Genomic DNA, 13525 nt, shown 5'->3' with positions numbered 1-13525 from the left:
TCACCAAGCTCATTGTTAAACGACATTAGGATTAGGACATGGGTCTCCTGACTCAGCTCTGAGCACGTTGCCCCAGGCCTGGTGTTGCCCAGAGCTCCAGACAAACCCACGGTAAACAATGTGATGCCTCCAACCTTGAGCAGGTTTTCTGCTGTGACTTTCAAGCTTGGACTGGATAGAAAGGCTATCTGGATGTTTGAGAGAAGTCAGCAGACAGATGCAGACAGCATTTGGCCAGTAGGTATTCCTTGGCCTGCAGTTTATTGAAATACTTTTGATATTGTTTTTGTTTGACTTCTTCCTATCTCTCTCCTTCCTTGCTACCAACAACTCACCCCAGACCCAAAGCAATGGGGCTTTCAGACTATGAACTGAAACCTTCGAAACCATGAGCTAAAATCAACATTGCCTCCTTCATTGTTTTCTAAGTATTTTTATCATGGTGATGTGAAGTTGCCTAACATACATAGTAAGTGGTTTTTAGTATATATGCAAAGTTGTATAGTCAACATCCCTATTTAATTTCAGAATATTTTCATCACCCCAAATAGACACCCTGCCTCTACCCTTATCACTCACTGTTGACTGACCGGCAGTCACGGTCAACTTTTTGTCTCTAAATTTGCCTATCCTGGACTTTTCATAAAAACTAAATCAAGCCGGGCAGTGGTGGCGCACGCCTTTAATCCCAGCACTCGGGAGGCAGAGGCAGGCGGATCTCTGTGAGTTCGAGACCAGCCTGGTCTACAAGAGCTAGTTCCAGGACAGGCTCCAAAGCCACAGAGAAACCCTGTCTTGAAAAACCAAAAAAAAAAAAAAAAAAAAAAAAAAACTAAATCAGACAGCATGTGATATTTTGTGTCTATATTCTTGCTCATAATTGTAAAATATATTAGGTCTTCATTCCACTTTATTTTCAAGTAACATTCTGCTGTATGAAAACACATTTGTCATTTAGTTATTTAGTGAAGGACAATTGGGCTGTTTCCATTATTTTAGGTTCTTATAAATGATGCTGTTATGAGTGATCATAAATAAGTTTTTGTGTGGATATACTTCTTTTTTTCTTTTGAGACAGGGTTTCGCTGTAGCTATTGAGCCTTTCCCAGAACTAGCTTTTGTAGACCAGGCTGGCCTAGAACTCACAAAGATCCACCTGCCTCTACCCCCTGAGTGCTGGGATTAATGACGTGTGCCACCATTATCCGGTACACATTTTCTTTTCTTTGAAAGGTTTATTTATTTTTTTAATTTTATGTGTGTGGTAGTTTGAATGAAAATGGCCCCCATAGGATCATAGGGAATGGCATTATCGGAAAGGATTAGGTCCTGTGGCTTTGTTGGAGTTGACAATGCCTTGTTGGAGGAAGTGTGTCAGTGGCTGTGGGCTTTGAAGTTTCAGAAGCTCAAGCCAGGTCCAGTGATTGGTCTTCCTGCTGCCTGCCAATCCAGATGTAGAAAATTTCAGCCACTTCTCCAGTATCATGTCTGCCTGTGTGCCACCATGGTTTTTGCCATGATGACAATGGACTAAACCTCTGAACTGTAAGCCAGTCCCAGTTAAATGTTTTCCTTTATAAGAATTGCTATGGTTATGGTGTCACATCAATAGAAACCTTAACTGAGACAATGTGTGTGAGTGTTTTGCCTGCATATATGTATGTGTATCACAGGCATGCAGTACCTGTGGAAGCCCCAAATAGTGTCAGATCCCTTGGAACTGGAGTTACAGATGTTTGTGAGCTGCCCTGTAGGTGCTGGGAACTGAACCCTGGTCCTCTGCAAGAGTAACAAGTCTGAACCATCTCTCTAGGTTCCTTGCTTTTAATTTTTGTTTTGAAATAGGGTCTCACCATGTAGCTCAAGTTGGCCTGGAACTTGCTATGTAAACCAGACTGGCCTTAAACTAACAGAGATCACCTGCCTCTGCCTCCCCAGGGCTGGAGGACTATGTCTCCAAGCCCAGTTTGCTTCGTCTTATTAATTTATTATTTATTTATTTTGAGGCAATGTCTCACATAACCTAGGCTGGCCTCAAACTCAATATGCAACCAAAAAATGGCCTTAAACTCTTGATCTCTCGGGCCTCTGTCTAGAGTGCTGGGGTTACAGCATGCACTCATTGCCTTGTAGCTTGATTTTGCAATTGACTCTGTCTTTGATGGGTCTGGCTTTTGTCATCTAACGTGGATATGGTAGTAGGCTCAGTGTTTAAGAAGTGGAGACAGTAGTCGGGCGGTGGTGGCACACGCCTTTAATCCCAGCACTTGGTAGGCAGAGGTATTCAGATCTCACATTATAATGTTGGTCATTGGTTATTATTGATCTTTCACTAATACCAAACTTACAAATTAAACTTAGCCATAGTATGTATGTATAGGATCAGTTTCTGGCTGAGTGCCCAGCATCCGATATGGGATTTGAATCCTAGTCCCCAGAGTAATGGAGCACTGCACTATTTGAAAGGGGAAGAGAAAATGGAAACCTGGGAAGCAGTCTACAGGATGGGTTTGCTGGCATGGCTTCCATGTTGGATATCAGCCACATGCGGGCATCATTATGGCACACATGGGAAGCTGCAGGGTCAGGCACACAGGAGAAGCATCCATGGCAATCATCACAGACTCCTTCTCCTTTGATACAGGTTCCTCCTTCTTCCTGCCTCTCCCTCGCTCGCTCCCTTCTTCTCTGCCTTGGCTTCCTCTTTTCGTATGAGTAGTAATTTCTTCATGTCTTACAGCTGTGAAACAAATCTTTCTTTTTGTTGTTGCTGTTGCTGTTGTTGAGACAGGGTTTCTCCGTGTAGCCCTGGCTGTCAAGGAACTCGCTCTGTAGACCAGACTGGCCTTGATCTCAGAGATCTGCCTGCCTTTGCTGCTGGAGTGTTGGGATTAAAGATGTGTGCCACCACTGCCAGGCATGAGACAAATCTTTAAAAGATTCTGCTTGAGTCCTGCATGGTGCTCTGCCACTGTGATCCCAGTGTGAGCTACATAATAAGATCCCATAAGCGGGGGAGGGGAAACGAGGCTAAAGAATAGTTAGGAATTATAGGAGAGCTCTTCTTGTTCTTACAGAGGACCCAGGTTCGATTCCCAATACCCACATACATTGCAGCTCCCGTTCCAGGGGATCCAACACCTTCTGACTTCTGTGGGCACCAGGCATACACTTGGTGCACAGAAATAGATGCAAGCAAAACATTCATATGCAAAAAATAAAATAATCTGAAAAATTAAAAATAAAAAGCTGTGTGGATTGAAGATGTGTGTCATTGTCAAAATACGCTGTATGCAAGAGGCCCTGAAGTCTCTTTCCAGCTCTCTCTCTCTCTGTCTGTGTCACACACACACACACACGCACACACACACACGGAACACATAGGTCATAATTTTGTTTTTTCTTGTGACTTTATGGGTCAGGAGTTAAGGCAGGGTGGGGCTGGGCAATCTCTCCTGGAGTCCCCGTTCAGAGGCTACAGGGGCTGCATTCTTCAGAAGTCTGCCCTGGGATGGTTGGTTGTCCTGGATGTCTTAGATGGCTGAAGACAATGCTGGTGATCTAGGGAAGGAGGTGACCCCTGTATACTTTATTTCATTTTTTGTGTTTTTATTTATTTGGGTTTTTCAAGAGAGGGTTTCTCTGTAGCATTGAAGCCTGTCCTGGAACTAGCTCTTGTAGACCAGGCTGACCTCGAACTCACAGAGATCCGCCTGCCTCTGCCTCCCAAGTGCTGGGATTAAAGGTGTGCACCACCACTGCCTGACTCATTTTTTTTTGTGTGTTTTAAAAATATTTCTATCTATGTGTACACCACATTGTGGAAGTGTCTGTAGAGGCTGCAAGAGGGAGAGCATGTGACATGGGATCCCTTGGAGTCGGAGTTAAAGGCAGTTTGTGTGCTGGCTGATGTGGGTGCTGGGAGTCAAACTTGGGTCCTCTGCAAGAGCAGCAAATGATCTTAACCCCTGAGCTCCCTTTCCCCCTTTTTTTCCTTTTTAGAGACAGGGTCCCGCTTTTTAGCCTTGGCTGGTCTGGATCTCAATATGTGGAACAGATGGGCCTTAAATTCATAGATACTCACCCACCTCTGCCTCCTGAATGCTGGGATTAAAGTCATGTACCACCAAGCTCTGTTGCATGGTGTGGGAGGTCCTTCTGTCAATGTGTTGCTTTCATTGGTTAATGAATAAAGAAACTGCTTTGGGCCTGTTGATAGGACAGAACTTAGGTAGGTGGGGAAAACTAAATGGCTTACTGGGAGAAAGGAGGCAGAGTCAGAGAGAGACACCATGGATCTGCCGGAGACGGATGCTGGGAATTTTACCGGGTAAGCCACTACCACGTGGCTATATACAGATGAATAGAAATGGGTTAAACTAAGATGTAAGAATTAACCAATAAGAAGCTAGAGCTAATGGGCCAAGCAGTGATTTAATTAATACAGTTTCTGTGTGTTTATTTCAGGTGTAAGCTAGCTGGCTGCCCGGGACAAACAAGTGGTTCCTTGCAACAGAATGGTGTCCCAAAGTGTGTCTGACCAAATCTTTTTTGAGAGAGCTTGGGGAGTTATTATATACAGAAACCTCAGACAACAATGCTCCACATTTTTCTGTGCTCTTAAATTAAATTAAAAGATAGCTACAAAGCAAGAGGTAAGTTTCACCAGGGCATTTCCACATACATGTGCTATGACACTTCATTCAAGTCTGCCCCTCTTCAACACTGCCCCCTCCATGTACTTCTTCTTTTGGGCTGGCTCCCTCCTTCCGGATTCAGGAGCATTTTTGGCTGGTGTGTATACATGGGCATCTTATAGTAATCAATTTTCACCTGGTTTTTCTCAAAGCAGGAATCCCAAGAGAGAGGTAAAAGCTCTGTGGTCTTTTCTACTGTGGCCTCGGAAGCCGTCTGCATCTCCTCCACCGCATTCAATTGGCTTCATGCAAGTACTAGTGTTGTTTTTAAGAACTTGAAACCATATTGTAAAACCACCACACTTACCCCATAGCAGCGATGTTTTATTGCTGCATTCCTCTGAGTGTGTGTGTGTGTGTGTGTGTGTGTGTGATGTATGTATGTGAGCGAAGATGTGTGCATGCCACGGCACACATGTGGAGGGGAGAGAAGAATTTTGGGGAGTTGGTTCTCTCCTTCCAGTGGGTTTCAGAGACCAGGTCTTAAGGCTTGTTATTCTCTGAACCGTCCACTGGCTCAGTGCCCTTATTTAAGAGAAAAGGAAGCTGAGGCACAGAGGTTAAGTTCTCATCACCAGGCCATTAGAAGAGGAGGAATTTGATCCAGTCTACCCCCTGAGACTATGGCCTTAACCTAGTGGTTCTTAACCTCCCTAATGCTGAGACCCTTTATTACAATCCCTTATGTTGTGGTAACCCCAACCATAAAGTTATTTCCATTGCTATTTTATAACTGTATTTTTGCTATGGTTGTGAGTCGTACTGTAAGTATCTCATAGATATGCAGATGGTTTTAGGCAATCCCTGAGAAAGGGGTCACGACCCACAGGTTGAGAACCACAGCCTTAACCTTACAGTGCCTCTACAGAGAGATCTGTTCCTACCGTATTCAACTAAGCTGACACACATACAATGAGTTCCTATTTATAACCGCTAGCTTGTAAACTCCCCTCGGCACATTCAAAACCACACAACAGAACATGGCCCCTGTCAGCTCTGGCTTCTGCATAGCTGCACTGCTGGTTTTTCTTTCTTTCTTTCTTTCTTTCTTTCTTTCTTTCTTTCTTTCTTTCTTTCTTTCTTTCATTCCTCCTTTCTTTTTCAGACCAGGTCTCACTGTGAGGCTCTGGCCTGGAACTCACCACATATATCAGGCTGGTCTGGAATTCTTTGAGCTTACAGAGATCTGCCTGCTCCTGCTTCCAGAATACTGGGACTAAAGGCCACGATGTGCAGCCCAACAGAGTTCTCTTTCCCTGGAATGCTGTCTTCCAGCCACTCATCTGTTTACAAGATTGCTCATCAGGTCTTTCAGAAAACCTCTGACTGGCCAGCTCTGGGCTGAGTGCACCTTGGACCTCACAGTGCTGGGTAGTTGTTGTCCTTATTATGCCTCACAAGGTGCCTTTTGTTCCCGCTGCCTCCCCAACTGGACTTCGAGGACGTGATCGCGTGCGTAGAAGCTGTGCTCGGAAAGAACGTTCTCGGGGCATGTCACTGCCTGCAAATTTCTCACGACCCTCATATGCAGTTACCACACATTTCCCACACATAAATAGGAACTGAAATGGAGATCTGTACCCCAAATCTGTCGACAGGTATTGTGGCCACATACAAGTTCAATCACTACCTACATGCTCTCACCGCTACTAGTCCATCCATCACATGTTTAGTTACCGTGACAATTCTCATCTTCCTCAATCACTGACTTGTACTTTTTATTTTTTAATACAGACAGACCATCTGCATTCCGAAAACAGGGTAGAGAGTTGAGTAAATATGACAACAGTTCTATTTTTCTATCCCCGCCGACACAGGCTGTTTCTTTCATGAACAGGATCCCTGACTTATGCAATTACTGTTACCACCGTGAGTCTTCCCGGTTTCTTCTCTCTCTGCCTCGACGTGCTCCGGGAGGCGGGAGGCAGGTTCGCGGGGTCTGCAGCCTAGGGCGCTCCGGAGCTTCAGCCAGGGCGGGCGCGGCCTGGCCCCGCCCCCTCATGCATATGTAGCACCCCAGCCCGGCAGCCCGGCCCCCAGACGGCCATTTGTAGCGGTGCTGGCGGTTGCGTTCGGCTTCGCTGCAGAAACGCGGAGAGGAGCGCGCTCCCTGGCCGCTGCGTCCTTTGCCCCGGCGCCTTCCCGGCTCCCCCGCGTCTCGGGCAACTCCCAGCCGTTCCGGGGAATTGCACTCCGCGGCCCTTCAGGCTACCCACGGGTCCTTCGCACCCTAACGCCTATAGCCCAGCCGGCCGCACTCGTCCCCGGAGCCGGGCCTAGGGCGCGCGGCGGCCGGGCTGGGCTCGGGGCGTCCCGATGGCCTCGGCCGGCTGGCGCGACGGCTCCGGCCAGGAGAAGTACCGGCTCGTGGTGGTCGGCGGCGGCGGCGTGGGCAAGTCGGCGCTCACCATCCAGTTCATCCAGGTGCCTGGAGCGGGCCTGCGGGCTGGCGGCGACGGGGTGGCGCTACCTGTGGCCGTGGAGACCCCGCCCGGGGCGCGCGGGTGCGGGGCTCCGGCGCGTGCGGTGCGCGCGGGTGCGGTTTGCGCGGGGGCCAGGACGCGCGGCTGTGAGGGCAGGGCAGGAACACTGAGGAGCCAGTGCTGCTCTCCTGCCCTGTGGCCACGGCGCCGCGCTGCTGCCCGCCAGGCGCCCGGCGCGGCGTCCGGGGACTCGGGCTTCTCAGGAATGTGGCCCGGAGGGCGGAGCTGGCCGGGTGGGAAGCGCAGTTCCACCTTATCGCTGCGGTCGGGGCGGGAGCCCGCGGGGAGCAGCCGCGCGGCGGAGCCGGGGCTTCTAGCCCCAGGGCCGGAGCGGGGACCCAGTGCCGGCCTCGGTGGCCGCGATAGTCCAGGCTACTTGGCTGCGGCTCCGCGCCGCCGGCTCCCAACAGTGTTTTCTCTTTGTGTGTGTTTGAGCTTCTCTTACAAGTAGTCTCTTAGGTAGTACGTCCGGGTAGGAGTGTTTGATCGTGCCCTAGGGAAATAATGGTTTCGAGGAAGTTAAAACTGTGCTTTGATAGGGGCGAGACCATTTCCTTGGAATTCCCGGTGCCTGCCTGCTTCGCGCTTAGGTGAAGTTTGGGTTGAACCCAGCTAGGAGAGGAGTGTGAGTTCTGTATTGCAGCCCCCGCCCCTTCCCCCCCCCCCCGCCTTTTTTCGTTGCTGGAGGAGAAAAGTCGAATTGTGTCAAAGAAAAGGGAGGTGAAATTCATCCTTAGACTTTATTCTTGGTTAAGAGGTCCGAGTGATTTTTTTCTTTTTTGTTTTTAAAAGCAACTGTAGATCTCTTTGCTTTTGTCATCCTGAAAGGCGTGGCATATGTTGGGAGAGCACAGGTACCCTGTTAAGTAACAAAGAAGGTATTTTTACTGTGTCAAAGAGTGCGGGTAACAAAATATTTTTTACTCCCCTGTTTCATACATTTGTTAATAGGTAGAGTTGAATAGCTAATTTTGTTTTGTTATAAGCCGTAATGTTTATAGTGTCATTAAGATTCTCAGTACCTTAACCTAAGTGTGGTTGTCAGCTTTCACATCGAGGGAAGAAAATAATCGCTTCTGTGATAGTCCATGGAATTAAAATGTGTTGCTCAAACCTTTGTATTCCGAGAGAGTGTTTATGTCTTGAGCGGTGAGGTGACAGTGTGGCTCGAGGTTGTGGTGGGGGTCAGGCCAATTGAGAAGTTGAGATTGCTTTAAATTTACCCGACTTTAGTCAGGCTTTTTAGCGAGTTGCTATTTGCCTGGGGCCAAGAGAGCCTTCTGAGGGACTGACAAAGCAAAACAAGTCACAGCTAACTCTCTCTGACGGCTTTGGTTGGAGGGAGTCCAGAAGCCAGAGGACAAAACTGGGTTCCAGAACTCTTGCATATTATTGCTTAGAAGATTTAAATTGGAAGCATTTACATTTTCTGAGGGAGGGACTATCTGACCGTGATTGCTTCCACGGTATTTGAGAAATAGTGTTAGAAACTCTTACACTCCAGGTAATCACTGTTTCCTTGTGACCTTCGCAGTCCATTTGTTGACTACTCCCTCAGGGCTCTAAAGTGAGACCGAGTGAGTAAAGACCTGTGTGGTGATGGTACAGATAAGGACCAGGAGAGAGCTTAGAATCCCAGACTTGAGCGGTCTGCCTTTTCTTTATCGGTTATTAAAATGACACCCAAAATATTCAACCTTTTTTGAGTCTCAATTTTCTTGTTAGTTAAATAGGTCTCCGTACACATCCTTTTTAACTTTTCCATTAGAAGGAAGATCTTAGCATCATATTGAGCATGCAGAGTGTACTCTGTTGATAGTCGCTTTTCCGTAAGCGTGTGAGATGTTTAGATGCAAAGGGAATTCAGATTTGAAAAAGTCAACGTGGGAAGGCTTTTTAAAAAAATACACTGTGGGGGCTGGGGATGCTCAGTGGTTAAGAGCACTGGCTGCTCATAACCAAAGGACGTGGGTTCAATTCCCAGCACTCACATGGCAGTTCACCACTGTCTAGTTCCAGGGGATCTGACGCCCTTACACAGACAAACATGCAGGAAAAACCCCAATGTACATTAGATAAATAAATCTTTTTAAAAATACTTCGTGGGGGCTGGGGATGTAGCTCAGTATAGAGTGGTTTGTCCTGCGTTGGGGAAGTCCTGCCTTTGATCCCTAGTACCTTGTGAGTGGGACCGTGATGAGGGTGGGGAGTCACAGGCCAGACTGGAAAGAGGAGGCAGATGTGTGGGGAGCTGGGAGTGGGGGAGGCTCGTGTGACTCGGGGTTTTTAGTGCTCGTGAAACAGGAACATAGGCTCTGAGGTTGACTTGGTGAGGAGGAAGGAGGCCCAGCACCTGTGTGGAGACTCCGCCACTCTTCTGAGCAGTGATGTAAGTTACTTAACCTGTCTGTGCTTTGACTTCCAGTCATCCCTAAGCGGGGGTAATAAAGTTATACAGCCGTGAAAGTCAACTGAATTAGCATATCCAGGGTTTCGGACAATGTGCGGTTCATTGGAAGGCTACAGCCATTACTCTTTCAACCTTAGATTATGGATCTAAAGTCACAATTTATCATCTATATCTACACGCAGATAGACACACACCCATACCACACTCACAATCCTCCTCCCCCATAAAAGGGGCGTGCCTGGGTTGATGGCCTTCCGGTTTGTCTTGTTCTCTCCCCACTTCCAACTGTCCCCACCACCTACTTCACCAGCTGCTGGGGATCAAAACCAGGATCTTGACGGTGTTGTACCATTGGTCACATCCCTTTAAAACTTATTATTATTTTAATATTGAATCTTGCTCAGATTCGTAGGATAGTCTTGAGCTCTGTAGCCCAGGCTAGCCTTGAACTACTAATGCTGCTGCTTCAGCATCTCAGGTAACTAGGATTGCAGGTCTGTACCCAGCCGGGCTGCTCAGACTTTTTTCAAAAACATGGTACATTCCGTTGGTGACTAGAACACCTAAGTGGTGAGTAACCTCTGGTTAGGACATGATTTTGACATGGAGTGGAGGGCAGAAAGTTGGGTATCTGAGCTTCTTCTAGCCCAGGTAAGGGGGGGGGGTCCTGTTCAACTCCCATCTTTAGGGCTTTGAATTCATCTCTATAAAGCACTGAGTTTGGTTGAACAGATCTCTACCTCTTTGTAATTCTACGGTTCTTCTGTGTCCTGACTAGTTGATGTCTTTGGTCTAGTTTCTTGGCTTTTCTAGGTCCCAATTTCCCATTTGACAAGGGGGCATAACAGAGTGCTTAGGGTTTTCGGAGTAAATAAAATGCCAGCAAATCAAACCACTCAGCATAGCCATGGCTGAGGAAGTCAGTGATCACCCTATTTGTGGCGATTCAGTATCTTGATGTTCTTCCAAAACAAAATACTAGTTTTTCCTTAATCCATAATGTAGTCCATTATTTTCAGTGTTCTCTGTTCCCACCTCCACCCCATCCTCCCCCCTTTCCCATGAGGTACTTAGTTGATGAGTCTTGATTTCATTAGAGTTGGAGAAACTAGATTAATTTGGAACTGATTTTAAGAAATGACGGGACTGAGGCATAGCTTAGTGCTAGTAGTGTTATTCTAGGGTCCAAGCCTGGTCTCCAACAGCACAAACAAGCAAGGCTTTGCCTGTTGTCCCTCATACACCAACTGAAGAGACAAGCAATGGTGAAAAGCAGAGAAAGTAAATGTACTGAATACGGCATTGGGAAGAAGAACAAATAAAAGATACCAGTGTCTTTGGGATACTGCCATGAGGTTCGGGTTTAAATAGAAGGAAAGAGGCATGTGTAGCTACAAAGGCCTGGTCGGGATGTGGTCGTCAGTTCCAACCGTCCTTTCAGATGGTCTGACAATGTCGGAATCATGTGAAATCCATCCTGGGCCGCACACTCCTCTTCTGACTGACACCATGCCTCCAGACTTTCTCTTCTCCCAACCTGAGATTCCCAGAGGAAGTTTTAATTCTTTGCGGTCCATTGTTTCAGTGAGTCGGATGGCACAAGTTGCTCTCTCTGCTGCCCTGTCAGGACAGTTAAAGCACATGTGCTCAGCATTTGCTAGGCCCCAGGTTCAGCTCCCAGTTGTAGAAAACAAAGAGAGGAACCAAAAAAATTAAAGCTTTAAGTTTTGGAGCTTATGGTTTCTCTGGCAGCCCTGAGAAGAGATTGTTTATATTTTCATGGATCTAAAGACACAAAGTATCCTGGGATTGTTCTTTTAGCATCCTAACTTTGTACTTACCTGTTTGTCAGCTGTATAGGGGTTAGGTAGCCTCTTTATATAGCTCAGGCTAGCTTGGACCTTAAGGTCCTCCTGCCTCAGCCTCAGGAGTGTTTGATTGCAGGTTTGTGCTCTGCTTCTGTTTCTCATCCTCCACTGTTAGTCTTGAGACATTGTTACCCTGACTTGGACATTGTTCCTAGACATTGCCTGTTGGGGAATGCCTTTTCCGTATCTTTTCTTGGGGCATGTATCCTAGGTATATTTCTGGAATCCTTTGTGTCGGCAGATAGTTGATCCTTGGGCCAAGGCTATACCTTTAACATCAGTGCTGTTCTGTTGCTGCATCTTAGAGACATGCCGTAGTTAGAAGTTAGCTACCAAAGAGCAGGTGAGGTGGCTCAGTGGGCAAAGCCCTGCCTCAAAGTTTAGTCTCTGGAAACCACATGATGGAAGGAGAGAACCAAACCTCATCTGTGTGTCTCTGTGTGCTAACTTGAATTTTTAGGCCTTTTTTTCCCTTCATTTTTAAAAGACAGTCTCTTTGTAGCTCTGACTGTCCTGGAACTCACTCTGTAGACAAGGCTGGCTTTGAATTCACAGAGATCCCGCTGCCTCTGCCTCCTGAGTGCTGGGATTAAAGGTATGTACCACTTCATCCAGACAACTTTTAAATTTTATTTAATTAACTATTTTGTGATAGGATCTTATACCCCAGGCTGGCCTGGAGTTTGCTATGTGTTTGAGGATGATTTTGGCCTCCTGCTCTTCTTGTTTCTCCCTCTGTTGTGCACTGCCATGACAGAGTGGTTTTTTTCTTAGTGCCTGTGCTGGGTGATTAGGGGACAATCGATGGGTATTTGATTATTTATGTGCTTACCTTTTGTCTCAATCTTAAGTCTAGAGGTTTAAGGATCCACTTTGAGCATCATGAAAACGCACATGCACAAGGCTGTGAGAGTATTGTAAATTACACAGAATAGAAGCCGCCCACAAAGTAGAATAGCAGAATAAAATGTTGTGTTCCCCAGAAAAGCATACAGCTGTAAGGATGATTGAGAAAGGTCCCAGTGAACTGTGGAGTGTATCCTCAAGATACGTTGGTTAATGAAAAAAGTTAAGGGACAGCATGATAGAGCACACCCTTAATCCTAGCGAGGCAGAAGCAGGTAGATCTCCGTGATTTGCAGGCTAGTCTGGTCTATATAGTGAGTTCTAGGCCAGCTAGGGCTACATAGGGAGACCATGCCTGTCTAAAGTTAAGGTTTATTGTATTGCTGTGAAGAGACGCCGTGACCATGGCAACTCTTACAAAGGAAACATTTAATTGTGGGGGCTCACTTACAGTTTCAGAGGTTCAGTTCTTCATAGCAGGTCGCACGGCAGTATGTAGGCAGATGTGCCTGAGCTGAGAGTTCTATATCTTGATAGGCAGGCGACGGGAAGCCAACTAAAAGTCACACTGGGGGAAACTTGAGCAAAAGAGACCTCAAAGCCCTCCCCCACAGTAACACTCTTCCTCCAAAAAGGTCACACCTCCTAGTAATGCCACTCCCTTTGGGGGCCATTTTCTTTAGAGCACCACAATGTCTCCCTGTGCCCCCCCCCACGCCCCAAATGATGAGGGGTTGGGCGTGGCTCAGGGGTTAAGAGCACAGGCTGCTCTTTCCTAGACCTGGTTTCGAATCCTGGTATCTACGTGGTGGCTCACAACTGTCTGTAACTCTGACTGGCCCTTCTGGGCACTAGGCACAGAAGTGGTGCACAGACACCTATACAGGAAAACACTCATACATATAGAAAAATAAAAATAAATTCAGCAGTAATGCCTGGGGCTGAGGAGGTGGCTCAGTAGGCAAAGCCCTTGCTGTGCAATGTGGGTCCAGAGTCCGGTTCTCAGGAACAGGCTGCCTAGCTAGATTGGCTGAGTCCCTGAGCTCTGGGCTCAAGGGAGAGCCCCTGCCACAGACTATAAGATGGAGAGTGACTAAGGAGACACCCAACTTCAGCCTTTGGGCTCCACACACAGCTGTTAAACTTCCATACTCCTGTGCACCCCCATGCACATACATACACTACATTCTCAACACATTTTTTTTTTTTTTTTTTTTTTTT

General features: G+C 47.0%; 1 protein-coding gene across 1 annotated transcript in view; it reads left to right on the top strand.

Annotated features, from left to right (window-relative positions):
• Window positions 1-6374: 6374 nt before the first annotated feature.
• The window catches only part of Rras2 (RAS related 2), a 69754-nt gene continuing 62603 nt past the window's right edge, over window positions 6375-13525 (top strand). Inside the window, exon 1 of the mRNA XM_005351028.2 lies at window positions 6375-7121. Coding sequence (XP_005351085.1) covers window positions 7014-7121 — 108 coding nt within the window. The 5' untranslated portion in view covers window positions 6375-7013. The remainder of the gene's footprint in view (window positions 7122-13525) is intronic.

This window comes from Microtus ochrogaster, chromosome 8 (genome assembly GCF_000317375.1).
Source record: "Microtus ochrogaster isolate Prairie Vole_2 chromosome 8, MicOch1.0, whole genome shotgun sequence".
NCBI classification, from domain to species: domain Eukaryota; kingdom Metazoa; phylum Chordata; class Mammalia; order Rodentia; family Cricetidae; genus Microtus; species Microtus ochrogaster.
The sequence above is the reverse complement of the archived record's forward strand: the minus strand, read 5'-3'. Positions and strand labels throughout refer to the sequence as shown.